General features: G+C 44.8%; 1 protein-coding gene across 1 annotated transcript in view; it reads left to right on the top strand.

Moving 5' to 3' along the window:
• LOC121874120 (extensin-like) overlaps positions 1-12,718 on the top strand; it is a 13,357-nt gene extending 639 nt beyond the window's left edge. Inside the window, exon 3 of the mRNA XM_042378076.1 lies at positions 10,606-12,718. Within this exon, the coding sequence (XP_042234010.1) occupies positions 10,606-12,718 (2,113 nt within the window). The remainder of the gene's footprint in view (positions 1-10,605) is intronic.
• The last annotated feature ends 1,148 nt before the right edge of the window (positions 12,719-13,866 follow it).

Here is a 13,866-nt window from a genome sequence, read left to right as displayed (position 1 = left end):
ATGATGGTAAACTCTTTCTCTTTCCTAACTCTTGAATAGTTTCACACAAATGTGGATTATTCTTAACAAGATCCAAGGCTTTTTTCTTAAGTCGTCTACTATGTCATGAGCTCTGGCAAAGTATTCCAGACTGGACTGCCAAGATGTGTGGCGAGGTGAATGACGTCAACCAACCTTGGGTTCCATTATGATGTAATAATTGGGTTGATCCGCCTGTTATAGTGACAACCTGGAATCTCTACACCAGTGTCTGAGGAGTTGATCAAGATGCCTTTTTTACCTTTTTATGATAAAAGTTCAGCAGGTAATAACTTATGGAAGGAACGTCTTCACTTGTCAAGCTGCCGTTACTTTCCATAGGTGATCTTCCCATATAACTCAACACAGGTGACAACAGTTTTAAAGCTTGTAAGCATAATGTCCGTGACCAATTCTCTGTTGAAATTAATTTCCTTTTCGCTTCCAGTGAAGACTGATAATTTTTCCTTTTACCCTGGACACCTCAGGTCGTCTTGGATAATTTCTACTACTACCTGACCACTCGATACCCCGACACATGTTCAGCCACTCTGGCACAGGTTTGTGGTGCACGTTTCACAGTTTGTACAACAGCCAAGGCATTAATAATGCAAGTCTGGTCGGTCTCCCACGAGTACACCTGTCCCACGCACCTTAGGGAATATTGCTTTGTCGCTCTTTTCCGTGCCATTAGAGGTGCTTACCAGGCCAGTGCCAGGACCAGGGTCAGGGGCAAGGCCAGGGTCAGGGGCAAGGCCAGGGTCAGGGCTACGCTGATGATTCTTAGTCCTTCACGATGTATGCTGTCATTTATTTTTTGTTTTTAAATCCACAAATATAATATAGTAGTTGTCTCAGCTTATGTGTAAATAATACCACGGCTCTTTCTTCGCTAAAGTCACACAGGTCGTCATCCAGGATCTCACAGGTGTAAAGCGACCAATAGGTGGCAGGAAGGAACGACACACCCAGCATAACATACATGTAATCTTTCTTGTCATGTAACTCGTGTATCGATTCTTTCTTGACGTTACTTAATATTCATTGTTGTCATACTCGTACTGTACTTAAATAGGTCTGTGAACGGAGGCTTTACAACTGTATATGAAATTGTTCCCAGCAATACCATCACTCCACTCACCTATTTCCCCTTATGGTTCCCCCACACATACAACAACTCTCTCTCTCTCTCTCTCTCTCTCTCTCTCTCTCTCTCTCTCTCTCTCTCTCTCTCTCTCTCTCTCTCTCTCTCCACCATAATTATATAAACCCCTCAGCAGGTATACTGTACACCAAATCTTATTGCTCCTCTGCTATAAGTCTCAAACATCAAGAGGATTTTAAATTTTCACTCCCACCTCGAGGGTTCGCCTTAAAAAACTCCTCACTCTCACTCACTCACTCACTTTGAAGTATGTTTATCCACTCGAGAGGTGATGGGTGGTCGTAATTTGTGATCCACCCAGAAGGTATTGTGTACTAGTGAGTGTTATTGGGTTAATTTTTCCCCTTGAATCCCAGTAATGGCGAGGGATTATTTTGATTCCTCCTTTTATTATTTTATGGTGTTTTCTCTTCCTTCTTTATTCGGTATTCTCTTTGTTCTTCTTTTGTCTTTTTTATCTTGTTCTTTGGGTATGTTTAGTGTTTTTTTTAAGTGTGTGTGTAATAATAATAATAATAATAATAATAATTAACGGTTTATTGAAAGAGCTTGGCAGCCAGAAGGCTGAAAATATACAGTTACATATTTGGGGAATGGGTTACGAATTACAAATAATATACAAGTGACATAAGTGACACAAATAAGACATATAGTAACTTAGATGGGGATCAGCTCAAACTACAGTTCATTTCAACATAGTGACAGTGTAGGGAGCAGTGTTTACTGGGAGTGAATACACTGATTTATTACATGTTATTGATAATTTTTACAATGGTTGGGACTGGGCTGTTCTTATAGCGATCAGTTCGTGCACGTATGGGCTGGATGCGGTTGTGGTGTCGAACAGCAATTCTCGGACAGGGGATCTCAGGTGGTAGTAGGGGCCGGTGTCGGGGATGGTGTAGAAGCTTCTTACCAAATTTGCAGATGAGGCCGTGGTGATGGTCAGTGAGAGTCGAAAGGGTCAGTGTGTTGAGCGCTTCTTGATATGTGGAGTAGGAAGGGGAGAGAATAATCTTGCATGCCCTCTTTTGCACTTTTTCTAGGTGTTTACGTTGTGTGGCATTTAGGGAGGAAGACCAGGTGGGGGAGGCATAGGTGAGCTTGGGAAGTATGAATGTTGTGTATACACTGTATACACTGTGTGTGTGTGTGTGTGTGTGTGTGTGTGTGTGTGTGTGTGTGTGTGTGTGTGTGTGTGTGTTGTATGTTTGTGGGTGAATCACACGTCCCTCATCACCTAACCTCAAAACACATCCTTTCATTAACCCCATCCCATACGTCCTCATCAAACACCACACCCCCACCCTCCCTCCCGTCACACAAATCACCGTCACGTCCCCTTTACTTCTCACACGTCACGGCAATCAGCACATTTCCTCGTCTAGTCCCTGCAAATTGTTGGGTCCGCAGAGTTCAGGCTGGCTTCTTCCCTCTCTTCGTTCCTCTTGCAAGATGCTGAGAAATACATTTTATTCAGATTTGCATAGATGTGGCTGCTTAACATATCGTGTAAGTGTTGGTTATTTGTTTTTTCTCCTTTAACTATTTTTTTTTTCATCTTTTCTTTCATTCTTATTTATTTTTGCCTCATCGTTTTATGTATATTCCGTGTTTTGTTTTTGTTTTTTTGTTTAAGTTTCGTCTTGTTTTTATTTGTGATTTTTTTTCTTATTCGGTACATTTTAGATGTTTTTTCTTCGAGGTATCGTTTTTTTTTTTTTCATGATTTACTTTTTTCTCTCTTGTTCCTCTGTTTTTTTTTGTCATTTTAATTCAGTCAAGCTTTTATATCTGTCTAGTTTTTCTTTTCTTGTTTTCATTCTTCTGTGCTTTCTTCTTTCATTTTTACTATTTTCTCTTCGTAGTAACATTTCGTCTTATTATCTCTGTCTCCTCAGTTCTTATTTTTATTAAACTCCTTTCACGTTTTTCTCACTACTTATGATGTTTGTCTTTATTCTCGTTTTCCCCCTCCTTCTTTTATCTCAGTTTATCTGTCTTTCTTATTCATTCGTATTCATTATTTTCAGTCTCTCTTTTAGCTATTTCTTTCTCTGTCTTCTCTTCTTCATCCTGTTATGTACTTTATCATACATTTCTTTTATTGTTTTAATTGTTTTATCCCTATTTCCTATACATTCATTTTCCTCTTCCTTATTTTATTGTATTCTTTATGTATCTGTTTATATTATCTATATTTACAATCATCTTTCTTTATCCCTCATTTTTCTCATTTTTTTAACTTTCTCCTTCTCTTCTTTTCCATGTTTTCATTTTATCCATTCTTGATTTCTTCTATTCTTCCCTCCTACGTTACTAGATTTTTTCTCTTTTCTCTTTCCCTGTATTTTTATCTGTGTTTTCTATCATCCTTATTCTTATTATCTGTTTTTTTTTTATTCACCGATTTATTTTTTTCCATTTATGTTATTCCTTCTTATATTCTGCTGTTCTCTTGTTTTCCTTGTTTTTTTCGTTTCTCACACATCCTTTTATTTATCTTTGTATTACGTATCCTCTCCATTCTCTTATTTCTGCTCTCTCTATATATCTTTCTCTCTCTCTTTCTCTTTCTATCTCTGTCAGTCTTTCTATGTCTGTCTGTCTGTTTTTCTGTCTCTATCTCTCTCCCTCAGTACCATCTTTTCTACTCTTTCTCTCTCAATATCATCTTCTATTCTCTCTCTTTCTCTCAATGCCATCTCCTTTACTCCCCTCTCTATCTTCCTTATCACCATCTATCTTACGTACCTCCTCCATCCTTTCCTCTACTGCCCTTCCCACTCCCTTATCACCATCTATCTATGTCCATTTCCGCCCCCTCTCTGCGCCTTCTTGCCCACCGCACCAAACCATAAGATGTGTCTGGGAGAGAAGCTTTTCGGTATAGATGACAATTATTTGCCCTAGCAACAATAACACTATGTCAGTAGGAGCAGCACTTCCCCCAGCCCCGCCCCAGACCGCCCCAGACCCGCCCCAGCACCGCCCCACAAACTCCTCCAGCCTCTCTCTCGTCTTATAAACAAACTTCCCTTGACGGCAAGTACAAAAACAACTTCCTTCCACTTTTGGCAACGTGAAAAAACTATAGATAAAGAACGAGTTTTTTTTTCTCCTGTGAAACTAGAGGAGAAAAAATTACGACGGGGTTACTGAAAGAATTCTTAATTTTGTCTGTCTGGCTGTCTGGCTGGTGTGGAATTTAACTCTACTTTGAATACTTAAAGACAAAGGTTCTCTATTTGCCTTCACTTACGTCTGTGTTCGTTTTTTTAAGAGTCTCTCTCTCTCTCTCTCTCTCTCTCTCTCTCTCTCTCTCTCTCTCTCTCTCTGAAGATGTGAATTACACGAAAGCGCTTGGGAACTTCGTGTTTTGTTTTTTCTTTGTGGTTATCAGCATATACCTGGATCACGCGCATCTACAGTGATTTACTTGCATATATATATATATATATATATATATATATATATATATATATATATATATATATATATATATATATATATATATATATATATATATTTATTTATTTTACATTTTGAATTTTTATTAGTGTTACATCGCTTAGTTGTAACAATATTGACCCTCCTCCCAGGCACCTTCATCCCCGTTATGGGACAATTTAACATCAACCATGTTACAATTCTGCTGAGGAGTAATCAATCGCAATGAGTCCAACGACATTAGACATTAAGGGAAGTTGCTACATTAGTGAGTTCCACTAAAGTAATTTACAAATAATAACTTCAAAATGTCTACAGAACACATTTGTTTTTAGAGTAACCGTAATATAATCTATGGACTAAAATTCATGAGTGCCAACACAAATAACAAACACATACACAGACCGAGCATAAACACACACACATTTAAATCATATACACACGTACACACAGTCTCAACACACACAAAGACGTATATATGTATAAGAATAACAAATCCCATTCACCAAAGTCTTCCGGGTAGCAGGACCTGTCACATGGTATCCTAGAACAGTTCCCTTTGAGCTCTTTTATCCTTTATTGATTAGCCAGTCAGACCATCTCCCCCTCCCCTCTCCCTCTCCCCCACCATTCTCCCCTTCCTGTCAACAACAGAAACAAATCAAAACATTAAGTAAATATTTCAAGTTATTTATCCCCATCTGTCAAGAAACGTGTGAGAAATTTCTCAGTTGAAGGAAAATTTTGTCATATACTTCACCGACGCGAAACTTGGGATTTGAATTTTTCTTGCCTGGTTGGAATATTTTTCGCCTTGTGTGAAGAATCTGTCGACACGGCAATATCCGGTGGGTGTGTCTGTCCACGACTCACACAGAGAAATATATTACTCCTGGGAACTATTTTCACCTTCCTTGAGCTCTTGTCGACGTTGTCTTACATCAAAGTTTCTCCTTCTTGTACGATGTCCTTCACTACAGGGCGTTCTTCGTTCCTTCTGGACATCATTCGTGAATGCGTGTTCCTCCAGTACAGTACGTTCCTTGTTCCTGTAGGAAGTCATTCACTCAAGGTTGTTTATGTCTTATGTAGGATGCTATTTACCTCAGCACTGTTTCAGAAAATTCCAGTTCATCTCTCTCTCTCTCTCTCTCTCTCTCTCTCTAGGATGCTATTTACCTCAGCACTGTTTCAGAAAATTCCAGTTCATCTCTCTCTCTCTCTCTCTCTCTCTCTCTCTCTCTCTCTCTCTCTCTCTCTCTCTCTCTCTCTCTCTCTCTCTCTCTCTCTCTCTCTCTCTCTCTCTCTCTCTCTCTCTCTCTCTCTCTCTCCTGTGTTCTATTTTCACCACTGTTTCATCATCTCCAATACCCTGGTCAAATCTCCCCCTCAACTATAAAGTGTTATGTGGTACCCTTAGGATAGAGTGCACAGTATACTAACCCCTCGGAATACAAGGAGGCAGCGTGACCGGAACTGCACACGACTACCTTCCCTACCCCAACTTGTAAAGATTAGGTACCCATTTACAACTGGGTGGACTGGGAGTGCCCCATGATCGAGCCAACGACCCTTGGAACAGGAGTAGAGTGCTGTATCCACTCGGCCGCCGCACACACCCTCCCCCTCAAGTATCGCGGAGCAAATATTCCACCTTCTTTAAAAAACATATTCTGTCTCTTTCACTGTCGTTCTGAATCCTAGAGATAGATAGAATGAGAGATAGGTATGCAGAGACACAGAGATATTGATAGAGATATAAAGAGAGAGAGAGAAAAGAAAGAGAGAGACAGAGAGAAAGATAGAGAAAGAACTTACACTAACACGGTAACATAAGCGACTTTTTTTTTATTTCACCCACGTTCCCGCCGGCATAGTTTTCAACACCATTTGAGTAAACTTCCAGCGTGATTTCTCCAACAACCTCCAACATAACTCCAGGGTCTCTCCACCACCGTTTCAGTATTTCTTCAACAGTTGGAGGAGAGAGGGAGGGAGAGAGAGCAAGTCCTCACACAACAAAACTTTAGTGGAAGGAAAAGAAGGATTTAGTGTTTTTTTATCTTGCGTAAGTTTTATACGCTCTGTATATATATATATATATATATATATATATATATATATATATATATATATATATATATATATATATATATATATATATATATATATATATATATATATATATATTTCATTAGCCCAATATATATATGATGTGTGTGTGTCAGTGCATGGCTTTAAAGAGGCCGACTTCTCTTTTTTCTAAATTCCTTTTTATTTTTAGTTATAAAGCCAATGGTGTTTTCTGTCTCTTTTGTGTACATTTGTGTACAGTATATGGACACACTTTCGAGCGCACATAAATATACATATAGGCTTACACGTATATATATATATATATATATATATATATATATATATATATATATATATATATATATATATATATATATATATATATATAAACCTTGTGAACATGTGTGAATATATGTGTGTTTGCATTTTCGCCTTGTATACTTGTCTCACAAATTTTCTTTATGAATATTAGCCCAGCATGTTGATGAGAGGCGCTCCACCGCTGGTATGTTTTGTCTCTAAAAGTTTCACCCGACAAGGTATTGGTGAATAATGGATCCGGCCTTTCCTTCATACCTTAACCTGGTGGAGCCTTTTGGTGGTCTGACAATAAGGCTGTGGTTCTCTTGGTGATGTTACGTGTTATTGTTCGTGTTGTTGTTGCTATTATTATTATTATTATTATTATTATTATTATTATTATTATTATTATTATTATTATTATTATTATTATTATTATTATTATTATTATTATTATTATTTTTTTTTTTTTTTTATAGTTGCTGTTCTTTTTCTTATTATTAAGGTTTATCATCACATTATTGAATATGAATTACAACTGAATCTGTTATTGAAATACTAAAGGTAATTTAAATAATTTTTCTATTATTTCGATAATATAAAAGCCTTTGATAATAGCAGCGTCATCTTGTATATATTGAGTACCTTTCGAAGTTAGTGTTTGAGTCTTGATCAGAGTGAAACCTTTTAATGTATAATATAATGATACTATTGTAATTATGCTTCATATTATAAGGTGGAATAATAGTACCTGTCCTCACCTGTAATACACCTATGTCTCTTACACCCCATTATCTCCCACGTCTCCCCTATTTCCCCCATGCCACACCTTTTTACTCCCCACACACATCTCTTCACCAAGTCCTCATCTCCCCAACCCACACTTGTCTCCCTACACCCAACTACAACCCCCACGCCTTTCTGACCTACTCTTTTCTCTCACCCCATTCTCTCCACCCCTTCTCTCTCACCCTCCTCTCCTCCGTCTCCACACTCACCCACTTCTTTCTTCTCCCCCCCGTGATACAGCGGGCGAGGATGAGCTTTCATTAAACTCTTGTGTGATCCGCCAAAAGTTGTCTCTCTTACAGCTACTTACACTTTAACACTCCTCTTGGTGCTAGTGGTGGTGATTGTGGTAGTGGTGGTGGTTGTGGTATTGGTGGTGGTGGTGGTGGTTGTGGTAATGGTGTGGTGGTGGTGGTGTGGTAGTGGTGTGGTAGTGGTGGTGGTGATGACGTGGGTGTGGTCGTGCGTTAGTGTTGTAATAGTGACGGTGGTGGTGATGGTAGTGGTGGTGTGGTTGAGGTGGTGGTGGTGTGGTTGAGGTGGTGATGGTGTGGTTGAGGTGGTGGTGGTGTGGTAGTGGTATGGTAATGAAGGGATATGATAGTGATGGTGATGACGATGCTGTGGTAGTGGTGGTGTTTGGTATTGATGATGGTGATATTTGGTTGCTATACACTAACCTAACCTAAGTTGTGGGGCAGAGTCTTCGTCTTGCTTCAGTTTTAATAAGATTATTTCTAATAGTCTCTTGAACCTAATTCTTACTTGCTGAGTTTTATCACGGTCTGTAAACACGGTCTATAGATGTTGGAGTGACACACACACACACACACACACACACACACACACACACACACACACACACACACACACACTCAACACGTAGACGGAGTTAGTTACAATAAGCCCTTCCTTCTCTGCAGGCGGTGGCTAAAATTAAAGCAGTTATGATTACAGCGATAATTCCTATTCATACACCACTTTTATGCTTTTCCCTTTTTTTCTCCTCTTGCGTCGATGAAATCTTGGCTAAATTGCTTGTGGTATAATGCAGGCAGAATTAGAGGCTCACGTCCCTCCATGATGCTTGAGATAACCTAATCTACCAGGCGCTGCTTGAAGGAAAAACTGGGGAGCAGGAGGAGGAGGAGGAGGAGGAGGTGTGGAGAGAAGAGGTGAGGAGTAAAGGAAGAGGGAAGATGAGGTGGGTTTAGTAGTGAAGTGGATTAGATAGGGAGAAGTGGAGGTAGAAGAGGAGGGATTAAGTATGATGGAGGGGAAGGGGAAGGTGTGGAGATATAAGAAGGGGTGAGGTGAGGAGAAGTGGAGGTGGAAGAGGAGGGGAAGGTGTGTGCAGGGGAGGAGACAAGAAATGACAAGTGGTAAGAGGAAGAGTAGGAGAAGGGGCAAAGGTTCAGGCAGAGGAAAGGAGGTGAAGAAGGTGCGGGGGAGTAGAAGGAGGAGGTATGTAAGAGGAGGAGGAGCAGTAGAAGAGAAGGGGAAGGGAGGCAGCAAAAGAAGAAAATAAAAAAGATGGATTAGGGGGATGAAGAAGAGATAGAAGAGGGTGTGGAGAGAAGGTAGAAAGATAATGTCAGTGGAGGAAGTAAAAGAGAATATGGGAAAAGAGTAAAGGGAGGAAGGAGAAAATATGACGAAAAGAAGAAAATAATAAGACGTAAGGCAGATGGTAATGGGGAAGACGTGAAAGAAGACAAGGGAAGAGGAGGGAGGAAGGAATGAGGTAGAAGTGGGGAGGAGAAAGGGGAAAGGAGGCAGGAAAAAAGGAGAAAGAGTAGAGAAAAGTAGAAGAGATAGAGGTAGAATAGTAGAGGTAGGGAAAGAAGAGGAGAAGAAAGGGGAAGGAGGAGGAGGAAAAGGAAAGAGGAGAGGGAAGGATGAAGAGGAGAAGGAAGGGGAGTAAATCGGAGAGGAGAGAAAGGAGGAGGAGAAGGGGGGAAAGGGAGGTGGGGAGGTCGGGGTAATAATATACAGTGGGTATAATGACGTGATCCCCAACAATACGATTTAGGCAAAAGGAGACATTAGTATGGTAATGTTGTGTTTATGGGAGAAACCGCTCACTTCTTTCCTCCTCTTTCCATCTGACTTGCAAACTAGCTGAGTCCTGCAGTCATTATGTTTCCTGCAGACGAGCGCTAGGGGTGTGGGTGTGGTGGTGGTGCGGGTGTTGGTGGCGGGGTAACGTGGTGGTAGGGTGTGAGTGTGGTGGTGAGGGTGCGGTGTGGGTGTGGTGGTGGTGCGGGTGTGGTGGCAGGGGTAACGTGGTGGTAAGGGTGTAAGTGTGGTGGTGAGGGGGTGCAGGTGTGGTGGTGGTGAGGGGTGTGGGTGTGGTGAGTGGGGGTAACGTGGTGGTAAGAGGTGTAGGGTGTGTGGTGGTGGTGAGGGTGCGGGTGTGGGGAGGTGGTGAGGGTGAGGGTGTGGGTGTGGTGGTGGGGTGGTGGGAGGGAAGGGGTGGTGGTGGGAGGTAGCGTGGTGGTGAGGTGTGGTGGTGAGGGTGTGAACGTGGGTGGGGTGACTATGGATGTGTGTGTGTGTGTGTGTGTGTGTGGGGTGTAAGGGGGAGGTATATGTTGCCTGAAATCCCACCACATTCCTTCCCCCTACTCCCCAAGCTATAATTCCTACCCCCCCCACACCCCCCCCACACCTCTATTCCTCCTCCCTTCTCCCTTCTCACTACCCCTGTCCCTTACCATTCTCTGTCTCTCCCACATGTCCCTATTTTCCCACCCCTCATTTATTTCTGTTCTACCCATTATTTTATTCTCTACATTCCTCCCCAGATCCCCCATACTCCCCCTCCCAGAACCTCCTCCCCAGAACCCCCAGAACCCCTATACTCTCCCCAGAACCTCCATACTCCTCCCAGAACCCCCATACTCCTCCCCAGAACCTCCATACTCCTCCCCAGAACCCCCCCAGCACTCCTCCCCAGAACCCCCATACTCCTCCCCCCAGAACCCCCTATATTCTCCCCAGATCCCCCTATCCTCCCCAGAACCCTATACTCCTCCCCAGAACCCCTATGCTCCTCCCCAGATCCCTCCATACTCCTCCCCAGAACCCCTAGACCTCCCCCCAGATCCCCCATACCCTCCCCCAGAACCCCTCCTCCTGGGTCCCCATACTCTGCTACTCCTCTCCTCCCAGATCTCAGATCCCCATACTCCTCCCCAGAACCCCTATACTCCTCCCAGAACCCCATACTCCTCCCCAGATCCCCCATACCCTCCCCAGAACCCCCCAGAACCCCCATGCCCCCTCCTCCCCAGGAACCCCTATACTCCTCCTCAGAACCTCCATGCTCCTCCCCAGAACCCCATACTCCTCCCCAGATCCCCCCATGTTCCTCCCCAGAACCCCCATGCTCCTCCCCAGAACCCCCATACTCTCCTCAGAACCCCTATACTCCTCCCCCAGAACCTCCATGCTCCTCCCCAGAACCTCCATACTCCTCCCCAGAACCCCCATGCTCCTCCCCAGAACCCCCATGCTCCTCCCTCCCAGGGACCTCCAGATCTCCTCCCCAGACCCTCCTCCCATAACCCCATACCTCCTCCAGAACCCTCATATACCCCCAGAACCCCAGAACCTCCATGCTCCTCCCAGAACCCCCATGCTCCTCCCCAGAACCTCCTGCTCCTCCCCAGACCCCCAGAACCCTCCTCCCCAGAACCTCCATGCTCCTCCCCACCTCCCCAGAATATCTCCCAGAACCTCCCCCCATGCTCCTCCCCAGAACTCCCATACTCCCCATGCTCCTCCCCAGAACCCCCATACCCTCCCTCCCCAAACCTATGCATAGAACCCCCATGCTCCTCCCCCAGAACCCCCATACTCCTCTCCCCAGAACCTCTCAGAACCCCCACCCTGCTCACTCCCAGAACCCCATACTGCTCCTCCCCAGGAACCCCCATGCTCCTCCCCCAGAACCCCCATACCCTCCCCCAGCCCCCCCTCCCCAGAATGCTCCTCCCCAGAACCCCCACACCTCCCCAGAACCCCTGCTCCATACCCCCCCAGAACCCCATACTTCTCCCCCAGAACCCCATACTCCTCCCCCAGAACCCCTATACTTCTACCCAGAACCCCATACTCCTCCCCAGAACCCCTGCCCCATCCTCCCCAGAACCTCCATACTCCTCCCCCAGAACCCCCCATACTCCTCCCAGAACCTCCATACCTCCCAGAACCCCCATATGCTCCTGCATACTCCTCCCCCAGACCCCTGCTCCTCCCCAGAACCCCTATACTCCTCCCCCAGAACCCCATACTCCCCCTCAGAACCCCATACTCCTCCCCCCAGAACCCCATGCTCTCCTCCCCAGAACCCCATGCTCCTCCCCAGAACCCCCATGCTCCTCCCCAGAACCCCATATTCCTGCTCCTCCCCAGAACCCTCATACCTCCCCACCCCATACTCCCTCCCCCAGAACCCCATGCTCCTCCCCCCAGAACCCCTCTATACTTCCTCCCCTGAACCCCATATACTCCTGGGCCCAGAACCCCATACTCCTCCCCAGAACCCCTATACTCCTCCCCATGCTCCCTACCCAGAACCCCATGCTCCTCCCCAGAACCCCACCATACTCCTCCCCAGAACCCCCAGAACCTCCATGCTCCCCCAGAACCCTCACCTCCCCAGAACCCCATCTCCTCCCCAGAACCCCCCATACTCCTCCCCAGTCCCACACCTCCCCAGAACCCCCATACCCTCCCCAGAACCCCCATACCTCCCCAGAACCCCATACTCCTCCCCAGAACCCCCATACCTCCCCAGAACCCCCCCATACCCTCCCCAGAACCCCATACTCCTCCCCAGAACCCCCATACTCCTCCCCAGAACCCCCATCCCCCTCCTCCCCAGAACCCCATACTCCTCCCCAGAACCCCTAACTCCTCCCATACTCCTCCCCAGAACCCCCATATCTCCCCAGAACCCCATACTCCCAGAACCCGTCTCCAGGAGGTGGGTGTTGTGAGCCGAGCTAACGTGAGGCAAGACTCTTATTCTCTTTACATACATAATATATCCAGTAGGAGACCAAAGCCACCTTGTACTTACGCCTGAGCTCTCTCTCTCTCTCTCTCTCTCTCTCTCTCTCTCTCTCTCTCTCTGTAAGCTTATAATGCCTCAAGATTCAGGGTCGTCTCTACCTCCATCTTTTCCTCTTCCCTCTCTCTTCCTCACCTACCCTTCACCCCCCTCGCCTTCCCTCTCCTCTCTCCCTCTCCCCTACCACTTCCCACTTTCTCCCACCCTCCCCCTCCCCCTCCTCCTCCTCCTCCTCCTCCTCCTCGAGCATTAGTCAAGGTGGGGGGGGGAGGGGGTAGAGGCTCTGCTAGAGTTAACTAATACATCTGACGCTTATATCGGGAGATTCTGTTTCCCCCGTCAGGTTGTCCGTCTGTCTGTCTGTCTGTCTATCTTGCTTGTTTGTTTGTGTCTTTATGTGTCTGTTCCTGTCTCATTTTATTAGAGATAGAGTTATCGGGACACGATTGGGAACGATGTTTTTAGTTATCCAAGAATAGTTATCAGGAAGTTAAGATATCGGAGAGTTTAGCCATTGAGAGGTTGTTATGTCAGGAAGATGAAAAATCGGCAAATTGATTTATCGGGAACTTCATATATTGGGAAGATGTAAAATCTGAAGGAGTTATTTATTTAGATACTAAGTTATCAGAAGATTGAGTTATCGGGAGACTGAATTACCGGGAGCCCGATTTATCAAGTAAGTTATCGAAGTAGTTGTTGGAAGATGGAGTTATCGGGAGCACCGTCGGGGAGAATAATCTGGCCTACTCACATATTCTATTCTATTGTAATCTCAAGGCATCGCCCCTCTTCATCCCTCCTCCTCCTCCTCCTCCCTCCTACTCTTCCTACTCCTACTCCTTCCTACTCCTACTCTTCCTCACCCTACTTTTGTGAGGAAAGAGAAGCGTCGCCAAAGGAGATGGGAGAGTGGAGTAGGATGAAGAGGAGAAGATGGATGGGGAAGAGAAGGAAAGGAGGAGGAGACAATGTGTGAAGAAGACGA

Source organism: Homarus americanus, unplaced genomic scaffold (assembly GCF_018991925.1).
Source record: "Homarus americanus isolate GMGI-L3 unplaced genomic scaffold, GMGI_Hamer_2.0 scaffold49667, whole genome shotgun sequence".
In the NCBI taxonomy this organism is placed as follows: Eukaryota; Metazoa; Arthropoda; class Malacostraca; order Decapoda; family Nephropidae; genus Homarus; species Homarus americanus.
The sequence above is the reverse complement of the archived record's forward strand: the minus strand, read 5'-3'. Positions and strand labels throughout refer to the sequence as shown.